At 45.6% G+C, this 21,641-nt stretch overlaps 1 protein-coding gene across 5 annotated transcripts in view; it reads left to right on the forward strand.

Moving 5' to 3' along the window:
* The first annotated feature begins 4,953 nt into the window (after positions 1-4,953).
* Positions 4,954-21,641, forward strand: part of LOC116937036 (uncharacterized) — a 37,488-nt gene continuing 20,800 nt past the window's right edge. For all 5 annotated transcript variants that reach the window (XM_076063589.1, XM_076063588.1, XM_076063590.1 and 2 more), the window contains exons 1-2: positions 4,954-5,426; positions 8,197-8,334. In XM_076063589.1, coding sequence (XP_075919704.1) covers positions 5,421-5,426; positions 8,197-8,334 — 144 coding nt within the window. In that variant the 5' untranslated portion in view covers positions 4,954-5,420. The remainder of the gene's footprint in view (positions 5,427-8,196; positions 8,335-21,641) is intronic.

The raw sequence follows: 21,641 nt of genomic DNA on the forward strand, positions 1-21,641 counted from the left end.
GAGATAGAAGAGAGAGAGGGGGAGATAGAAGAGAGAGGGAGGGGGAGATAGAGAGAGGGAGGGGGAGATAGAAGAGAGGGGAGGGGGGAGATAGAAGAGAGGGGAGGGGGGAGATAGAAGAGAGGGAGGGGGGAGATAGAAGAGAGGGGAGGGGGGAGATAGAAAGAGAGGAGGGAGATAGAAGAGAGGAGGAGGGGGGATAGAAGGGAGGGAGGGGGGAGATAGAAGAGAGGGAGGGGGGAGATAGAAGAGAGGGAGGGGGGAGATAGAAGGGAGGAGGAGGGGGGAGATAGAAGGAGGGAGGGGGAGATAGAAGGAGGGGAGGGGGGAGATAGAAGGGAGGGAGGGGGGAGATAGAAGAGAGGGGAGGGGGGAGATAGAAGAGAGGGAGGGGGGAGATAGAAGGGAGGGAGGGGGGAGATAGAAGGGAGGGAGGGGGAGATAGAAGGAGGGAGGGGAGATAGAAGAGAGGGAGGGGGAGATAGAAGGGAGGGAGGGGGGAGATAGAAGAGAGGGAGGGGGGAGATAGAAGAGGGAGGGAGGAGGGGGAGATAGAAGGGAGGGGGAGAAGAGGGAGGGGGGAGATAGAAGAGAGGGGAGGGGGGAGATAGAAGGGAGGAGGAGAGGGAGGGGGAGATGAAGGGAGGGGAGGGGGAAAGAAGGAGGGAGGGGGGAGATGAGGGGAAGAGACTTTAAGTCTGTGTCTCTGTGTGAGTCTGTGTGTCTCTTGTCCTGTGTGAGTCTGTGTGTCCCTGTGTGTGTCTGTGTGAATTTGGGTCTGTGTGTCTCTGTGTGAGTCTGTGTCCCTGTGTGAGTCTGTGTGTCTCTTTGTGAGTATGAGTCTCTGTGTGATTGTGTGTGTGTCTCTGCGTGAGTCTTTGTGTCTCTTTGTGGATCTGTGTGTATCTGTGTGAGTCTGTGTGGTTCTGTGTGAGTCTGTATGTCTCTGTGTGAGTCTGTGTCGCTGTGTGAGTCTGTGTGTCTGTGTGAATTTGTGTCTGTGTGAGTCTGTGTGTCTCTCTGTGAGTCTGTGTGTCTCTGTGTGAGTATGAGTCTCTGTGTGATTGTGTGTGTCTCTGTGTGAGTCTGTGTGTCTCTTTGTGGATCTGTGTGTATCTGTGACTCTGTGTGTCTCTGTGTGAGTCTGTGTCCCTGTGTGAGTCTGTGTGTCTGTGTGAGTCTGTGTGTCTCTTTGTGGATCTGTGTGTCTCTGTGTGAGTCTGTGTGTCTCTGTGCGAGTCTGTATGTGTCTTTGTGTGTCTGCGTGTCTCTGCGCGGGTCTGTGTGTCTCTGTGTCTGTGTGAGTCTGTATGTTTTTGACACAGACACAGACTCACGCAGTTTGCTTTGACAATCTTAAGCGATTACGGAATTAGGCCAGAGCAAAATCCCTGCTTAATTAACACGAGACCCTAACGCATGAGCTTAGAGCCGCCGTCACCAGCATCTCCACCGCAATTATCACCATCAACTACAAAGCTCCCCCGTATAGCCTTTAACAGACTGTTGTGGCAAGTGCTGCTAGCGAGCAGCGCCTATGAAGGCCGGAACGGCACACGAAGGGGTGGGTGGCCAGCACCACGCCCGACCGCCTTTGTCTCTCCAGTCGCGATGTTTACTACACATCACCACCATCGCCACCGCTACACGAGGTAACTCATTTGAGGCTGAGTCCACCTAGGGGAGGCCCAAGACCGGATCAGATAATCCATCACTGGTGTTGTTGGCCGTGAGCGGGGATCGAACTCGGGTCGCCGGGTTCGTAGCGCAGCGTAGCGCTAACCACTACACCACCGCTCCCCATATCACCATCATTATTATCATCATCATCGTCGTCATCACCGCGACCACCACCTTCACCATCATCACCACCATCACCAATATCATCACCGTGACAACCATCACCACCGTCATTACTATCATCATCTCCACCATCATCATCGCCACCAGCATCACCACCGTCATTACCATCACCCCCCACCATCACGACTACTGTCACCACCGTTATTACCATCATCATCATCACCACCATCACCACTGTCATCATCATCACCACGATTATCACCACCATCACCAATATCATCACCATCACAACCATCACCACCATCACCGCCATCACCGCCATCATCATCACCACCAGCATCATCACCATCACCACGATTATCACCACCGCCATCACCATCAACACCACCACCTCCGCCATCACCATCAACACCACCATAATCGCCACCGTCATCACCACCATGAACACCAGCACTATCATCACCACCATCACCACCATCACCACCTTCATCACCATCACCACCATTACCACCACCATCACCACCACCATCATCATCGCCACCAGCATCACCACTATCACCACCACCATCATCATCACCACCATCACCACCATCACCACCATTACCACCACCACCATCACCACCACCAACACCATCATCACTACCACCACCACCACAATCACCACCACCATCATCATCGCCACCAGCATCACCACTATCACCACCACCATCATCATCGCCACCATCATCACCACCACCATTACCCATGTCGCTGTCTCTGGTGCTGAATCCTGCCCCGCACTGCGCATGCGCGCACTGAGTCTCCGAGTCCGAAGTGGACGTGGCGCGCGCATGCGCACTCGGCGCTGTGGCGCCGTTCATTATTTATTTACTTCCTCAATGGTCGCCGGATGTGCGTCGCTATTGTCACGCGTGACGTCTCTATTGTCACGCGTGACGTCTCCATTGTTACGCGTGACGTCTCCATTGTCACGCGCGACGTCTCTATTGTCACGCGTGACGTCTCTATTGTTACGCGTGACGTCTCTATTGTTACGCGTTGCATCTCCATTGTCACGCGTGGCGTCTCCATTGTGACGCGCGACGTCTCTATTGTTACGCGTGACGTCATCGCGCCACCTCATGCCCCCCAAATTGTTCTCCGAAAACGAACGGACGGGCACTGTGACACTCAAACGTAACAATCGTTCATGTTGCTGAGCTGCCGTGCTGCACCTGCGTCAGCAAGCCCTCACCTGGCCATCACAGATGACGGCAGCTGGACGATACACAAAGAGATACACGCAGCGGCACATAGATACACATAGAGACCCGTAGAGATACATAGAGACACATAGGTACACATAGATATACAAAGAGATACACATAGAGACCCATAGATACACACAGAGACCCGTAGATACACATAGAGGCCCGTAGATACACATAGAGACCCATAGATACACATAGACCCATTGATACACATAGAGACCCGTAGATACACACAGAGACCCATAGATACACAGAGACCCATAGATACACATAGAGACCCATAGATACACATAGACCCATAGATACACATAGAGACCCATAGATACACATAGAAACCCATAGATACACAGAGACCCATAGAGATACACATAGAGACCCTTAGATACACATAGAGACCCATAGATACACATAGAGACCCATAGATACACAGAGACCCATAGAGATAGACATAGAGACACATAGATACATAGAGACCCATATATACACATAGAGACCCATAGATACACATAGAGACACATAGAGATACACATAGACCCATAAATACACATAGAGACCCGTAGATACACATAGAGACACATAGATACATAGAGACCTATAGATACACATAGAGACACATAGAGATACATAGAGATCCATAGAGATACATATAGACCCATAGAGATACATAGAGATCCATAGAGATACATAGAGACCCATAGAGATACATAGAGATCCATAGGCACAACGCAGAGACTCGTGGAGATACACACAGAGACCCGTAGATACACATAGAGGCCCATAGATAAACATAGAGACCCATAGAGATACATAGAGATCCATAGATACACATAGAGACCCATAGAGATACATAGAGACCCATAGATAAACATAGAGACCCATAGAGATACATAGAGATCCATAGATACACATAGAGGCCCATAGAGATACATAGAGACCCATAGATAAACATAGAGACCCATAGAGATACATAGAGACCCATAGATACACATAGAGATCCATAGGCACAACGCAGAGACCCGCAGAGATACACACAGAGACCCATAGATACACATAGAGACCCATAGATACACATAGATACACATAGAAACACATAGATACACATAGAGACATAGAGACCCATAGATACACATAGAGACCCATAGATACACATAGATACACATAGAAACACATAGATACACATAGAAACACATAGAGATTTTGTACGATTTTTGACCCTCCCCTTCGTCACTCGACGTCCACGGCGTCACACCCCCCCTCAAATATGACGTCACAAAGCTCTGCCCCCCCCCCCCCCCCCAAAAAAAGAAAAATGGTTCAAATCGCTTTGAACTATTGTCATTGTAGTGCGTATTTAATGTGGCGCTGCACTCTGATGTTGTAGGAGAAAACATTTATTAAAAAGTTTATTTAATTAAATAGAACGTGTTGTCTGTATTTATTTAAAGTTGCGCATTTTGATGTGACGTCACATTTCTCAACCCCCCCCCCACTCGTCACATATCGTCATAAATGTCTGACCACCCCCCCTAGGTGCGTGACGTCATTTATGGACGGCCCCTAAGGCTACACGGGGGACCTTTGTTTTTGTATTGTTTGTTGATGTTGTCACGTTCTTACATCGCGTGCCTCCTACTGGACCATCTGGGATCTTAGAAATATAGCTTTATAGCTCATCGGATTCCTCCTGCTGCAGTATAACTATTCTGATAGATACATGACGTCATATTGCAATAGCTATGACTGCGTGAAGATACGATTACGTCACGACACCTTCTCTCAGCTGGGCGCGTGACGTCAACCCTCCCCCCCCCTCCTCTAGTCGCGCGCGTGCGTGACGTCACGGGCGTAGCAACGCCCCCCCCTACCCACCCCCGCGGTCTCCAAGGCGACGCCCCCCCCCCACGCACCACCCCGACGTCTCCATGGCGACGCTACCGCCGCCATGATCCGGGGCGGCTCGGAGTCGGCTAATCCGCTTAAAAGCGTAACGCGATCAATCCGTCGGCATCCGCTGCCATCGGCCGCCACCGCCGCCGATTAACCCAATCCCAAGCCCTCTCCGTCTCTTAATCGGCGGGGAATCGATCGCCGTTCGAGCCTAAACCTCGCTGAGAAGGAAGCTTTGTGCGGTGTAGGGGGGGGGTGGGAGGGAGTCGGCGTCCACCCCGCGTCTCCATGGCAACCACCACCGCCACCAATGGCGGCCTAGTCACACGCAACCTAGGCAAAGCCTGGGTCGCGTAAGTTAACAAACTAAACTCACGATATATATTTTGTTTAAGTTAACGAGAACTTGTTTTTGTTTGTTCAGTTTTATCTTCGCTCCATTTCCGTTTGAACTCTCGGCAGAAGATCGTCGCCGCGTGAATGGCGGTGAGTAACGCTTTAGTGACATTTAGTTTTAGCGATTACTTTTGGAAAGCGGTTCTCGTGTTAACCGATACCAGCTACTTAGACTAACATTACATATAGACTAACATTACATATAGACTAACATTACAATAAGACTAACATTATATATAGACTAACATTACATATAAACTAACATTATACATAGACTAACATTACACATAGACTAACATTACGTATAGACTAACATTACATATAGACTAACATTACCCATAGACTAACATTACATATAGACTAACATTACACATAGACTAACATTACACATAGACTAACATTACATATAGACTAACATTACATATAGACTAACATTACATATAGACTAACATTACATATAGACTAACATTACATATAGACTAACATTACATATAGACTAACATAGACTAACATTACATATAGACTAACATTACACGTAGACTAACATTACATATAGACTAACATTACATATAGACTAACATTACATATAGACTAACATTACATATAGACTAACATTACATATAGACTAACATTACATATAGACTAACATTACACATAGACTAACATTACATATAGACTAACATTACACATAGACTAACATTACATATAGAATAACATTACATATAGACTAACATTACACATAGACTAACATTACATATAGACTAACATTACATATAGACTAACATAGACTATCATTACATATAGACTAACATTACACATAGACTAACATTACATATAGACTAACATTACATATAGACTAACATTACATATAGACTAACATTACATATAGACTAACATTACACATAGACTAACATTACATATAGACTAACATTACACATAGACTAACATTACATATAGACTAACATTACATATAGACTAACATTACACATAGACTAACATTACATATAGACTAACAATACACATAGACTAACATTCCCCATAGAATAACATTGCACTTAGACTAACACTTCCCATATCCTAACATTGCCCATAGACTAACATTACCCATAGACTAACATTGCCCATACACTAACACTGCCCATATCCTAACATTGCCCATAGACTAACATTGCCCATAGACTAACATTGCCTATCGACTAACATTACCCATAGACTAACATTGCCCATAGACTAACATTGCCCATAGACTAACATTACCCATAGACTAACATTACCCATAGACTAACATTGCCCATAGTCTAACATTGCCCATAGACTAACATTGCCCTCAGATTAACATTGCCCACTAAACTATTTTGTATGTTACCAGGTGTAAGGCCACACTCAGCTTCTGTTTAGCTCTTTTCAGACAAGCGACCTGGCCGTCACTAAATTGTAGCAGCTCAACAAAGTAGCTGATATCATCATCACGTGGACATTCATAGCAGCAAACTAATCTTAATCCATGATACGGTTGTTTGGGTTAAATTGCGTAAATATAAATGTGTTGTTAAACCCGCCACCACCCAACACAGCCCATTTGTAAGGTTTGTCAAGTTAACATAACATGCCAATTCGTCACAAGTACAGCACTACACCGGTGTGTTGGAGAGTAAACCCACGAGATTTGCAATCTGAGTAGGACGTTTTGCCAGTAATTACAACCAGCATTATCAGGCAACAAATCTGGCTGTCACTAAATCATAGCTGCTCAAAAAAGTGGCTGATATCATCATCATCACCACCCAGAAATGTATAGCAGCAAAATAATATAAATAATCTCAATGCTCGTTTCTAAAACACGGTTTAATCTAACCAGGTAAAGCCCGCCGAGCTAATTAACTAATCTTTCAGAAGCAGACTTGGCCATCGCTAAATGATATCAGCTCAATAAAGTGGCTATCATCATCATCATTATCATCAAATGGGCATTTGTAGCGGCAAAATAATCCAAAACGATCTCGGTGCTTAAATCTCGACCTGAAGCTTTCCGTGACTGCAGGATTTCTCACTCTTTGGGTCTTTCGGTAAAGTCGCGTAGGTAGAAGAAGAAAAATATTTTTTTTTTAAATCACGACGTTTCGATTGCTACACAAGCAATCGTCTTCAGGTGAAAAAAATCCAGCAGGCGAACTGCTGAGGCAGGAGAAATATAGCGGGAGAGCCGCTGCAACGAGAGCTTATGTAGGTTTTTAGATGGGCGTAAGTGGGCGGGGCTAGAGATGGAATTTGCACGTGAACGTAAAATCGGAGAGCTGACGTGCCTCACGACTACGGTGCTGAAGAGGCGGCCATTGTATTGCTAGTAAACATCACCGTTCGGGAGACAAAGGCAGCCGGCCTTCATAGGCGCTCACTAACAGCACTTGCCCCAGCAGCCTGCTGAGGCTACGATGGGGGATATTTGTCTTTTTGTGTGTATGTGTGTATGTCTGTGCGTGTGTATGTCTGTGTGTGTGTATAGTGGTAGCGGTTAGCGCTACGCTGCGCTACGAACCCGGCGACCCCGAGTTCGATTCCCGCTCGCGGCCAACACCAGCAGTGACGATTATCTGAACCGGTCCCGGGCCTCCCCTAGGAGGTCGACTCAGCCTCAAATGAGTACCTGGTGCGGTGTGTAGTAAACATCGCCACTGGGGGAGACAAAGGCGGTCGGGCGTGGCGCTGGCCACCCACCCCCTCGTGTACCGTTCCGGCCTTCATAGGTGCTGCTCGCTAACAGCACTTGCCGCTACAGTCCGTTAAGGCTATGCGGGGGATCTTTGTATGTGTCTGTGTGTGTCTCTGTGTGTGTGTCTGTGTGTGTGTGATGCAACCCCAGCCCGTCACCTTCTACGCGGTCACGGCCGCACCCAACGTCTGGTCTCTTCCGCTCCCTCTGCCCGCCCTCCTCGCCGCCATCGTGGGGGCCTACGTGCTGCTGCTGGTGCTCGCCCTGCTCCTGCGCTACTGCTGGACGGTGCGGGCCCAACGGTCATTTTTCTTGGTTCTTTCGGTAAAGTCACGTAGAAGGGGAAATGAATAATAATGATAATAATACAAATATAAAACAATGAAATGATCACGACGTTTCGATTGCAACACAAGCAATCGTCATCAGGTGTGAAAACCACAGCAAGGAAATGTTGAAAGAAGTGGCCGTTTTTTCTGAACGTTAGCACCACGGACAGCAACTGACGGTTGTTTAGACGGACGAGTCCATCTGTGCTCGGAACGGAGGAGGAGGGGGGGGGGAGCTAGAAAGAGAATGGAATGCGGTCTGAAAGTCACCGTAAGCGTGAACGCAATCAATTAAGACCCGAAATGGTTTATCAAATCCTTCCAATGATTGCTAAGCCAGAATCCATCTTCTCGGTTGAAATTGTCTCTGTATATGTGGATAGCCTCATGAACGAATCTCTCCCTTCTGAGTGACTTTACCGAAAGAACCAAGAATATGAATCCCTGCAGTCACGAAAGCTTTAAATCGAAATCCACCGGTCATTGTCAACGCCAATGAATGACAACAACAAATTGAACTGACTCTGTTTATCATACATGAGGTTTTTTGGGTTCAATCGCGTAAATATATAAATGTGTCGTTCAACCCGCCACCACCCGACAGCCAATTAATAAGGGTTGTCACGTAAACAGAACGTGCCAATTCGTTACTAGTACAGCACTAATGTATAGTGTAGTGTGTAGCAGTGTAGTGTATAGTGTAGTGTACTAGTACAGCACTAAAGTATAGTGTAGTGTACTAGTACAGCACTAATGTATAGTGGAGTGTATAGTGTAGTGTACTAGTACAGCACACCTGTGTGTTGGAGAGCCAAGCCAGATTGTAAATGTTGTGGCTTGGCTCTCCAACACAGCGGTGTGCCATACTAGTACACTACACTATACTACTATATACTACACTATACACTACACTATGGCACTGGCGGAGCAAGTGGGGGGGTTAGGGTGGCACGTGCCCCCCCCCAATGATCCAATCGAAATCTCTCATTTCGATCCGATCAATTGGGGTTTATTAGTAATAAATCAGCATTTTGCGACCCCCACTGCCACTGTGTAGCATATTATTACGTGCCAGGGACTCTACGAGATGATAGGAAAATAGTCTGAGTCCATAATTGGCAATAGTAACGGCAAAGGAGTTATAAGTGGCTCACAGAATTGTGCGCAGTTGCGTATACACAGCACACGACTTCCCTGAAGGCATCGACACCTTCAGCGAGCGCGATGCCGATCACTAACAACGCGGTTCGCAATTCGACCCTCGATCGATGGCTATGCCATCGTCGCACACGTGTCGAATTAAAAGCAAGGGACAAGTCCTTACTTACTAACAACTCCTTACTTACTAACAACTCCTTACTTACTAACAACTCCTTACTCACTAACAACTCCTTACTCACTAACAACTCCTTACAAACTAATAATTCCTTACTTACTAACAACTCCTTACTTACTAACAACTCCTTACTTACTAACAACTCTTTACTTACTAACAACTCCTTGCTTACTAACAACTCCTTACTAACAACTCCTTACTTACTAACAATCTCCTTGCTTACTAACAACTCCTTGCTTACTAACAACTCCTTACTTGCTAACAACTCCTTACTTACTAACAACTTCTTACTTACTAACAACTCCTTACTTACTAACAACTCCTTACTTACTAACAACTCCTTACTCACTAACAACTCCTTACAAACTAATAATTCCTTACTTACTAACAACTCCTTACTTACTAACAACTCCTTACTCACTAACAACTCCTTACAAACTAATAATTCCTTACTTACTAACAACTCATTACTTACTAACAACTCCTTACTTACTAACAACTCCGTACTTACCAACAACTCCTTGCTTACTAACAACTCCTTACTTACTAACAACTCCTTGCTTACTAACAACTCCTTGCTTACTAACAACTCCTTGCTTACTAACAACTCCTTACTTACTAACAACTCCTTACTCACTAACAACTCCTTACAAACTAACAACTCCTTGCTTACTAACAACTCCTTGCTTACTAACAACTCCTTGCTTACTAACAACTCCTTGCTTACTAACAACTCCTTGCCTACTAACAACTCCTTGCTTACTAACAACTCCTTACTTACTAACAACTCCTTGCTTACTAACAACTCCTCTATCATTTTCCATTGCTGGAGGGGTTGCCCCTCCTACCTGAGAATCCTGACTCCGCCATTGTGTCCATGCCCTGAGTGTCTCTCCTCTGTCTCTCTCTGTCTCTCTGTATCTCTCTCTCTCGGTGTCTCGCTCTCTGCATTTCTATACGTTTCTCTCTCTGTATCTCTCTCGGTGTCTCGCTCTCTGCATTTCTATACGTTTTTTTCTCTGTCTCTCTGTATCTCTCTCTCTCTCAGTGTCTCACTCTCTGCATTTCTATACGTTTCTTTCTCTGTCTCTCTGTATCTCTCTCTCTCTGTGTCTCGCTCTCTGCATTTCTATACGTTTCTCTCTCTGTCTCTCTGTATCTCTCTCTCTCTCGGTGTCTCGCTCTCTGCATTTCTATACGTTTCTTTCTCTGTCTCTCTGTATCTCTCTCTCTCTCTCGGTGTCTCGCTCTCTGCATTTCTGTACGTTTCTTTCTCTGTCTCTCTGTATCTCTCTCTCTCGGTGTCTCGCTCTCTGCATTTCTATACGTTTCTTTCTCTGTCTCTCTGTATCTCTCTCTCTCTCGGTGTCTCGCTCTCTGCATTTCTATACGTTTCTTTCTCTGTCTCTCTGTATCTCTCTCTCTCTCTCGGTGTCTCGCTCTCTGCATTTCTATACGTTTCTTTCTCTGTCTCTCTCTCTCTCTCGGTGTCTCGCTCTCTGCATTTCTATAAGTTTCTTTCTCTGTCTCTCTGTATCTCTCTCTTTCTCTCGGTGTCTCGCTCTCTGCATTTCTATACGTTTCTTTCTCTGTATCTCTGTATCTCTCTCTCGGTGTCTCGCTCTCTGCATTTCTATAAGTTTCTTTCTCTGTCTCTCTGTATCTCTCTCTTTCTCTCGGTGTCTCGCTCTCTGCATTTCTATACGTTTCTTTCTCTGTATCTCTCTCTCTCTCTCTCGGTGTCTCGCTCTCTGCATTTCTATACGTTTCTTTCTCTGTCTCTCTCTCTCTCGGTGTCTCGCTCTCTGCATTTCTATACGTTTCTTTCTTTGTCTCTCTGTATCTCTCTATCTCTCGGTGTCTCGCTCTCTGCATTTCTATACGTTTCTTTCTCTGTCTCTCTGTATCTCTCTCTCTCTCTCTCGGTGTCTCGCTCTCTGCATTTCTATACGTTTCTTTCTCTGTCTCTCTGTATCTCTCTCTCTCTCGGTGTCTCACTCTCTGCATTTCTATACGTTTCTTTCTCTGTCTCTCTGTATCTCTCTCTCTCTCGGTGTCTCGCTCTCTGCATTTCTATACTTTTCTTTCTCTGTCTCTCTGTATCTCTCTCTCTCTCTCTCGGTGTCTCGCTCTCTGCATTTCTATACGTTTCTCTCTCTGTCTCTCTGTATCTCTCTCTCTCTCGGTGTCTCGCTCTCTGCATTTCTATACGTTTCTCTCTCTGTCTCTCTGTATCTATCTCTCTCTCTCTCGGTGTCTCGCTCTCTGCATTTCTATACGTTTCTTCCTCTGTCTCTCTGTATCTCTCTCTCTCTCGGTGTCTCGCTCTCTGCATTTCTATACGTTTCTTTCTCTGTATCTCTCTCTCTCTCTCTCGGTGTCTCGCTCTCTGCATTTCTATACGTTTCTTTCTCTGTCTCTCTCTCTCTCGGTGTCTCGCTCTCTGCATTTCTATACGTTTCTTTCTTTGTCTCTCTGTATCTCTCTATCTCTCGGTGTCTCGCTCTCTGCATGTCTATACGTTTCTTTCTCTGTCTCTCTGTATCTCTCTCTCTCTCGGTGTCTCGCTCTCTGCATTTCTATACGTTTCTTTCTCTGTCTCTCTGTATCTCTCTCTCTCTCTCGGTGTCTCACTCTCTGCATTTCTATACGTTTCTTTCTCTGTCTCTCTGTATCTCTCTCTCTCTCGGTGTCTCGCTCTCTGCATTTCTATACTTTTCTTTCTCTGTCTCTCTGTATCTCTCTCTCTCTCTCGGTGTCTCGCTCTCTGCATTTCTATACGTTTCTCTCTCTGTCTCTCTGTATCTCTCTCTCTCTCTCGGTGTCTCGCTCTCTGCATTTCTATAAGTTTCTTTCTCTGTCTCTCTGTATCTCTCTCTCTCTCGGTGTCTCGCTCTCTGCATGTCTATACGTTTCTCTCTCTGTCTCTCTGTATCTCTCTCTCTCTCGGTGTCTCGCTCTCTGCATTTCTATACGTTTCTTCCTCTGTCTCTCTGTATCTCTCTCTCTCTCTCGGTGTCTCGCTCTCTGCATTTCTATAAGTTTCTTTCTTTGTCTCTCTGTATCTCTCTCTCGGTGTCTCGCTCTCTGCATTTCTATACGCTTCTTTCTCTGTCTCTGTCTCTCTGTATCTCTCTCTCTCTCTCGGTGTCTCGCTCTCTGCATTTCTATACGTTTCTTTCTCTGTATCTCTCTCTCTCTCTCTCGGTGTCTCGCTCTCTGCATTTCTATACGTTTCTTTCTCTGTCTCTCTCTCTCTCGGTGTCTCGCTCTCTGCATTTCTATACGTTTCTTTCTTTGTCTCTCTGTATCTCTCTATCTCTCGGTGTCTCGCTCTCTGCATGTCTATACGTTTCTTTCTCTGTCTCTCTGTATCTCTCTCTCTCTCGGTGTCTCGCTCTCTGCATTTCTATACGTTTCTTTCTCTGTCTCTCTGTATCTCTCTCTCTCTCTCGGTGTCTCACTCTCTGCATTTCTATACGTTTCTTTCTCTGTCTCTCTGTATCTCTCTCTCTCTCGGTGTCTCGCTCTCTGCATTTCTATACTTTTCTTTCTCTGTCTCTCTGTATCTCTCTCTCTCTCTCGGTGTCTCGCTCTCTGCATTTCTATACGTTTCTCTCTCTGTCTCTCTGTATCTCTCTCTCTCTCTCGGTGTCTCGCTCTCTGCATTTCTATAAGTTTCTTTCTCTGTCTCTCTGTATCTCTCTCTCTCTCGGTGTCTCGCTCTCTGCATGTCTATACGTTTCTCTCTCTGTCTCTCTGTATCTCTCTCTCTCTCGGTGTCTCGCTCTCTGCATTTCTATACGTTTCTTCCTCTGTCTCTCTGTATCTCTCTCTCTCTCTCGGTGTCTCGCTCTCTGCATTTCTATAAGTTTCTTTCTTTGTCTCTCTGTATCTCTCTCTCGGTGTCTCGCTCTCTGCATTTCTATACGCTTCTTTCTCTGTCTCTGTCTCTCTGTATCTCTCTCTCTCTCTCGGTGTCTCGCTCTCTGCATTTCTATACGTTTCTTTCTCTGTATCTCTCTCTCGGTGTCTCGCTCTCTGCATTTCTATAAGTTTCTTTCTCTGTATCTCTCTGTATCTCTCTCTCTCTCTCGGTGTCTCGCTCTCTGCATTTCTATACGTTTCTTTCTCAGTCTCTCTGTATCTCTCTCTCTCTCTCGGTGTCTCGCTCTCCGCATTTCTGTACGTTTCTTTCTCTGTCTCTCTGTATATCTCTCTCTCTCTCTCGGTGTCTCCCTCTCTGCATTTCTATACGTTTCTTTCTCTGTTTCTCTGTATATCTCTCTCTCTCTCTCGGTGTCTCCCTCTCCGCATTTCTATAAGTTTCTTTCTCTGTCTCTCTGTATCTCTCTCTCTCTCTCGGTGTCTCGCTCTCTGCATTTCTATACGTTTCTTTCTCTGTCTCTCTGTATCTCTCTCTCTCGGTGTCTCGCTCTCTGCATTTCTATAATTTTCTTTCTCTGTCTCTCTGTATCTCTCTCTCTCTCGGTGTCTCGCTCTCTGCATTTCTATATGTTTCTCTCTCTGTCTCTCTGTATCTCTCTCTCTCTCGGTGTCTCGCTCTCTGCATTTCTATATGTTTCTCTCTCTGTCTCTCTGTATCTCTCTCTCTCGGTGTCTCGCTCTCTGCATTTCTGTACGTTTCTATCTCTGTCTCTCTGTATCTCTCTCTCTCTCTCGGTGTCTCGCTCTCTGCATTTCTATAAGTTTCTTTCTCTGTCTCTCTGTATCTCTCTCTTTCTCTCGGTGTCTCGCTCTCTGCATTTCTATACGTTTCTTTCTCTGTCTCTCTGTATCTCTCTCTCTCTCTCTCGGTGTCTCGCTCTCTGCATTTCTATACGTTTCTTTCTCTGTCTCTCTATCTCTCTCTCTCTCTCTCGGTGTCTCGCTCTCTGAATTTCTATACGTTTCTTTTTCTGTCTCTCTGTATCTCTCTCTCTCTCTCGGTGTCTCGCTCTCTGCATTTCTATACGTTTCTTTCTCTGTCTCTCTGTATCTCTCTCTCTCGGTGTCTCGCTCTCTGCATGTCTATACGTTTCTTTCTCTGTCCCTCTGTATCTCTCTCTCTCTCGGTGTCTCGCTCTCTGCATTTCTATACGTTTCTCTCTCTGTCTCTCTGTATCTCTCTCTCTCTCTCGGTGTCTCGCTCTCTGCATTTCTATAAGTTTCTTTCTCTGTCTCTCTGTATCTCTCTCTCTCTCGGTGTCTCGCTCTCTGCATGTCTATACGTTTCTCTCTCTGTCTCTCTGTATCTCTCTCTCTCTCGGTGTCTCGCTCTCTGCATTTCTATACGTTTCTTCCTCTGTCTCTCTGTATCTCTCTCTCTCTCTCGGTGTCTCGCTCTCTGCATTTCTATAAGTTTCTTTCTCTGTCTCTCTGTATCTCTCTCTCGGTGTCTCGCTCTCTGCATTTCTATACGCTTCTTTCTCTGTCTCTCTGTCTCTCTGTATCTCTCTCTCTCTCTCGGTGTCTCGCTCTCTGCATTTCTATACGTTTCTTTCTCTGTATCTCTCTCTCGGTGTCTCGCTCTCTGCATTTCTATAAGTTTCTTTCTCTGTATCTCTCTGTATCTCTCTCTCTCTCTCGGTGTCTCGCTCTCTGCATTTCTATACGTTTCTTTCTCTGTATCTCTGTATATCTCTCTCTCTCTCTCGGTGTCTCCCTCTCTGCATTTCTATACGTTTCTTTCTCTGTCTCTCTGTATATCTCTCTCTCTCTCTCTCGGTGTCTCCCTCTCCGCATTTCTATAAGTTTCTTTCTCTGTCTCTCTGTATCTCTCTCTCTCTCTCGGTGTCTCGCTCTCTGCATTTCTATACGTTTCTTTCTCTGTCTCTCTGTATCTCTCTCTCTCTCTCTCGGTGTCTCGCTCTCTGCATTTCTATAATTTTCTTTCTCTGTCTCTCTGTATCTCTCTCTCTCTCGGTGTCTCGCTCTCTGCATTTCTATATGTTTCTCTCTCTGTCTCTCTGTATCTCTCTCTCTCTCGGTGTCTCGCTCTCTGCATTTCTATATGTTTCTCTCTCTCTGTCTCTCTGTATCTCTCTCTCTCGGTGTCTCGCTCTCTGCATTTCTGTACGTTTCTATCTCTGTCTCTCTGTATCTCTCTCTCTCTCTCGGTGTCTCGCTCTCTGCATTTCTATAAGTTTCTTTCTCTGTCTCTCTGTATCTCTCTCTTTCTCTCGGTGTCTCGCTCTCTGCATTTCTATACGTTTCTTTCTCTGTCTCTCTGTATCTCTCTCTCTCTCTCTCGGTGTCTCGCTCTCTGCATTTCTATACGTTTCTTTCTCTGTCTCTCTATCTCTCTCTCTCGGTGTCTCGCTCTCTGCATTTCTATACGTTTCTTTTTCTGTCTCTCTGTATCTCTCTCTCTCTCGGTGTCTCGCTCTCTGCATTTCTATACGTTTCTTTCTCTGTCTCTCTGTCTCTCTGTATCTCTCTCTCTCGGTGTCTCGCTCTCTGCATGTCTATACGTTTCTTTCTCTGTCCCTCTGTATCTCTCTCTCTCTCGGTGTCTCGCTCTCTGCATTTCTATACGTTTCTCTCTGTCTCTCTGTATCTCTCTCTCTCTCTCGGTGTCTCGCTCTCTGCATTTCTATAAGTTTCTTTCTCTGTCTCTCTGTATCTCTCTCTCTCTCGGTGTGTCGCTCTCTGCATTTCTATACGTTTCTCTCTCTGTCTCTCTGTATCTCTCTCTCTCTCGGTGTCTCGCTCTCTGCATTTCTATACGTTTCTCTCTCTGTCTCTCTGTATCTCTCTCTCTCTCGGTGTCTCGCTCTCTGCATTTCTATACGTTTCTTTCTCTGTCTCTCTGTATCTCTCTCTCTCGGTGTCTCGCTCTCTGCATTTCTATACGTTTCTTTCTCTGTCTCTCTGTCTCTCTCTCTCTCTCGGTGTCTCGCTCTCTGCATTTCTATAAGTTTCTTTCTCTGTCTCTCTGTATCTCTCTCTTTCTCTCGGTGTCTCGCTCTCTGCATTTCTATACGTTTCTTTCTCTGTATCTCTGTATCTCTCTCTCGGTGTCTCGCTCTCTGCATTTCTATACGTTTCTTTCTCTGTATCTCTCTCTCTCTCTCTCGGTGTCTCGCTCTCTGCATTTCTATACGTTTCTTTCTCTGTCTCTCTCTCTCTCGGTGTCTCGCTCTCTGCATTTCTATACGTTTCTTTCTTTGTCTCTCTGTATCTCTCTATCTCTCGGTGTCTCGCTCTCTGCATTTCTATACGTTTCTTTCTCTGTCTCTCTGTATCTCTCTCTCTCTCTCTCGGTGTCTCGCTCTCTGCATTTCTATACGTTTCTTTCTCTGTCTCTCTGTATCTCTCTCTCTCTCGGTGTCTCACTCTCTGCATTTCTATACGTTTCTTTCTCTGTCTCTCTGTATCTCTCTCTCTCTCGGTGTCTCGCTCTCTGCATTTCTATACTTTTCTTTCTCTGTCTCTCTGTATCTCTCTCTCTCTCTCGGTGTCTCGCTCTCTGCATTTCTATACGTTTCTCTCTCTGTCTCTCTGTATCTCTCTCTCTCTCGGTGTCTCGCTCTCTGCATTTCTATACGTTTCTCTCTCTGTCTCTCTGTATCTATCTCTCTCTCTCTCGGTGTCTCGCTCTCTGCATTTCTATACGTTTCTTCCTCTGTCTCTCTGTATCTCTCTCTCTCTCGGTGTCTCGCTCTCTGCATTTCTATACGTTTCTTTCTCTGTATCTCTCTCTCTCTCTCTCGGTGTCTCGCTCTCTGCATTTCTATACGTTTCTTTCTCTGTCTCTCTCTCTCTCGGTGTCTCGCTCTCTGCATTTCTATACGTTTCTTTCTTTGTCTCTCTGTATCTCTCTATCTCTCGGTGTCTCGCTCTCTGCATTTCTATACGTTTCTTTCTCTGTCTCTCTGTATCTCTCTCTCTCTCTCGGTGTCTCGCTCTCTGCATTTCTATACGTTTCTTTCTCTGTCTCTCTGTATCTCTCTCTCTCTCTCGGTGTCTCACTCTCTGCATTTCTATACGTTTCTTTCTCTGTCTCTCTGTATCTCTCTCTCTCTCGGTGTCTCGCTCTCTGCATTTCTATACTTTTCTTTCTCTGTCTCTCTGTATCTCTCTCTCTCTCTCGGTGTCTCGCTCTCTGCATTTCTATACGTTTCTCTCTCTGTCTCTCTGTATCTCTCTCTCTCTCTCGGTGTCTCGCTCTCTGCATTTCTATAAGTTTCTTTCTCTGTCTCTCTGTATCTCTCTCTCTCTCGGTGTCTCGCTCTCTGCATGTCTATACGTTTCTCTCTCTGTCTCTCTGTATCTCTCTCTCTCTCGGTGTCTCGCTCTCTGCATTTCTATACGTTTCTTCCTCTGTCTCTCTGTATCTCTCTCTCTCTCGGTGTCTCGCTCTCTGCATTTCTATAAGTTTCTTTCTCTGTCTCTCTGTATCTCTCTCTCGGTGTCTCGCTCTCTGCATTTCTATACGCTTCTTTCTCTGTCTCTGTCTCTCTGTATCTCTCTCTCTCTCTCGGTGTCTCGCTCTCTGCATTTCTATACGTTTCTTTCTCTGTATCTCTCTCTCGGTGTCTCGCTCTCTGCATTTCTATAAGTTTCTTTCTCTGTATCTCTCTGTATCTCTCTCTCTCTCTCGGTGTCTCGCTCTCTGCATTTCTATACGTTTCTTTCTCAGTCTCTCTGTATCTCTCTCTCTCTCTCGGTGTCTCGCTCTCCGCATTTCTGTACGTTTCTTTCTCTGTCTCTCTGTATATCTCTCTCTCTCTCTCGGTGTCTCCCTCTCTGCATTTCTATACGTTTCTTTCTCTGTTTCTCTGTATATCTCTCTCTCTCTCTCGGTGTCTCCCTCTCCGCATTTCTATAAGTTTCTTTCTCTGTCTCTCTGTATCTCTCTCTCTCTCTCGGTGTCTCGCTCTCTGCATTTCTATACGTTTCTTTCTCTGTCTCTCTGTATCTCTCTCTCTCGGTGTCTCGCTCTCTGCATTTCTATAATTTTCTTTCTCTGTCTCTCTGTATCTCTCTCTCTCTCGGTGTCTCGCTCTCTGCATTTCTATATGTTTCTCTCTCTGTCTCTCTGTATCTCTCTCTCTCTCGGTGTCTCGCTCTCTGCATTTCTATATGTTTCTCTCTCTGTCTCTCTGTATCTCTCTCTCTCGGTGTCTCGCTCTCTGCATTTCTGTACGTTTCTATCTCTGTCTCTCTGTATCTCTCTCTCTCTCTCGGTGTCTCGCTCTCTGCATTTCTATAAGTTTCTTTCTCTGTCTCTCTGTATCTCTCTCTTTCTCTCGGTGTCTCGCTCTCTGCATTTCTATACGTTTCTTTCTCTGTCTCTCTGTATCTCTCTCTCTCTCTCTCGGTGTCTCGCTCTCTGCATTTCTATACGTTTCTTTCTCTGTCTCTCTATCTCTCTCTCTCTCTCTCGGTGTCTCGCTCTCTGAATTTCTATACGTTTCTTTTTCTGTCTCTCTGTATCTCTCTCTCTCTCTCGGTGTCTCGCTCTCTGCATTTCTATACGTTTCTTTCTCTGTCTCTCTGTATCTCTCTCTCTCGGTGTCTCGCTCTCTGCATGTCTATACGTTTCTTTCTCTGTCCCTCTGTATCTCTCTCTCTCTCGGTGTCTCGCTCTCTGCATTTCTATACGTTTCTCTCTCTGTCTCTCTGTATCTCTCTCTCTCTCTCGGTGTCTCGCTCTCTGCATTTCTATAAGTTTCTTTCTCTGTCTCTCTGTATCTCTCTCTCTCTCGGTGTCTCGCTCTCTGCATGTCTATACGTTTCTCTCTCTGTCTCTCTGTATCTCTCTCTCTCTCGGTGTCTCGCTCTCTGCATTTCTATACGTTTCTTCCTCTGTCTCTCTGTATCTCTCTCTCTCTCTCGGTGTCTCGCTCTCTGCATTTCTATAAGTTTCTTTCTCTGTCTCTCTGTATCTCTCTCTCGGTGTCTCGCTCTCTGCATTTCTATACGCTTCTTTCTCTGTCTCTCTGTCTCTCTGTATCTCTCTCTCTCTCTCGGTGTCTCGCTCTCTGCATTTCTATACGTTTCTTTCTCTGTATCTCTCTCTCGGTGTCTCGCTCTCTGCATTTCTATAAGTTTCTTTCTCTGTATCTCTCTGTATCTCTCTCTCTCTCGGTGTCTCGCTCTCTGCATTTCTATACGTTTCTTTCTCTGTATCTCTGTATATCTCTCTCTCTCTCTCGGTGTCTCCCTCTCTGCATTTCTATACGTTTCTTTCTCTGTCTCTCTGTATATCTCTCTCTCTCTCTCTCGGTGTCTCCCTCTCCGCATTTCTATAAGTTTCTTTCTCTGTCTCTCTGTATCTCTCTCTCTCTCTCGGTGTCTCGCTCTCTGCATTTCTATACGTTTCTTTCTCTGTCTCTCTGTATCTCTCTCTCTCTCTCTCGGTGTCTCGCTCTCTGCATTTCTATAATTTTCTTTCTCTGTCTCTCTGTATCTCTCTCTCTCTCGGTGTCTCGCTCTCTGCATTTCTATATGTTTCTCTCTCTGTCTCTCTGTATCTCTCTCTCTCTCGGTGTCTCGCTCTCTGCATTTCTATATGTTTCTCTCTCTCTGTCTCTCTGTATCTCTCTCTCTCGGTGTCTCGCTCTCTGCATTTCTGTACGTTTCTATCTCTGTCTCTCTGTATCTCTCTCTCTCTCTCGGTGTCTCGCTCTCTGCATTTCTATAAGTTTCTTTCTCTGTCTCTCTGTATCTCTCTCTTTCTCTCGGTGTCTCGCTCTCTGCATTTCTATACGTTTCTTTCTCTGTCTCTCTGTATCTCTCTCTCTCTCGGTGTCTCGCTCTCTGCATTTCTATACGTTTCTTTCTCTGTCTCTCTATCTCTCTCTCTCGGTGTCTCGCTCTCTGAATTTCTATACGTTTCTTTTTCTGTCTCTCTGTATCTCTCTCTCTCTCGGTGTCTCGCTCTCTGCATTTCTATACGTTTCTTTCTCTGTCTCTCTGTCTCTCTGTATCTCTCTCTCTCGGTGTCTCGCTCTCTGCATGTCTATACGTTTCTTTCTCTGTCCCTCTGTATCTCTCTCTCTCTCTCGGTGTCTCGCTCTCTGCATTTCTATACGTTTCTCTCTCTGTCTCTCTGTATCTCTCTCTCTCTCTCGGTGTCTCGCTCTCTGCATTTCTATACGTTTCTCTCTCTGTCTCTCTGTATCTCTCTCTCTCTCGGTGTCTCGCTCTCTGCATTTCTATACGTTTCTCTCTCTGTCTCTCTGTCTCTCTCTCTCGGTGTCTCGCTCTCTGCATTTCTATATGTTTCTTTCTCTGTCTCTCTGTATCTCTCTCTCTCTCTCTCGGTGTCTCGCTCTCTGCATTTCTATACGTTTCTTTCTCTGTCTCTCTGTATCTCTCTCTCTCTCTCGGTGTCTCGCTCTCTGCATTTCTATACGTTTCTTTCTCTGTCTCTCTGTCTCTCTCTCTCGGTGTCTCGCTCTCTGCATTTCTATACGTTTCTCTCTCTGTCTCTCTGTATCTCTCTCTCTCTCGGTGTCTCGCTCTCTGCATTTATATACGTTTCTTTCTCTGTCTCTCTGTATCTCTCTCTCTCTCGGTGTCTCGCTCTCTGCATTTCTATACGTTTCTTTCTCTGTCTCTCTGTATCTCTCTCTCTCTCTCGGTGTCTCGCTCTCTGCATTTCTATACGTTTCTCTCTCTGTCTCTCTGTATCTCTCTCTCTCTCGGTGTCTCGCTCTCTGCATTTCTATATGTTTCTCTCTCTGTCTCTCTGTATCTCTCTCTCTCGGTGTCTCGCTCTCTGCATTTCTGTACGTTTCTATCTCTGTCTCTCTGTATCTCTCTCTCTCTCTCGGTGTCTCGCTCTCTGCATTTCTATAAGTTTCTTTCTCTGTCTCTCTGTATCTCTCTCTTTCTCTCGGTGTCTCGCTCTCTGCATTTCTATACGTTTCTTTCTCTGTCTCTCTGTATCTCTCTCTCTCTCTCTCGGTGTCTCGCTC

This window comes from Petromyzon marinus, unplaced genomic scaffold (genome assembly GCF_048934315.1).
Source record: "Petromyzon marinus isolate PM22_M1 ecotype Great Lakes invasive population unplaced genomic scaffold, UKy_Petmar_22M1.pri1.0 PM_Scaffold_160, whole genome shotgun sequence".
In the NCBI taxonomy this organism is placed as follows: Eukaryota; Metazoa; Chordata; class Hyperoartia; order Petromyzontiformes; family Petromyzontidae; genus Petromyzon; species Petromyzon marinus.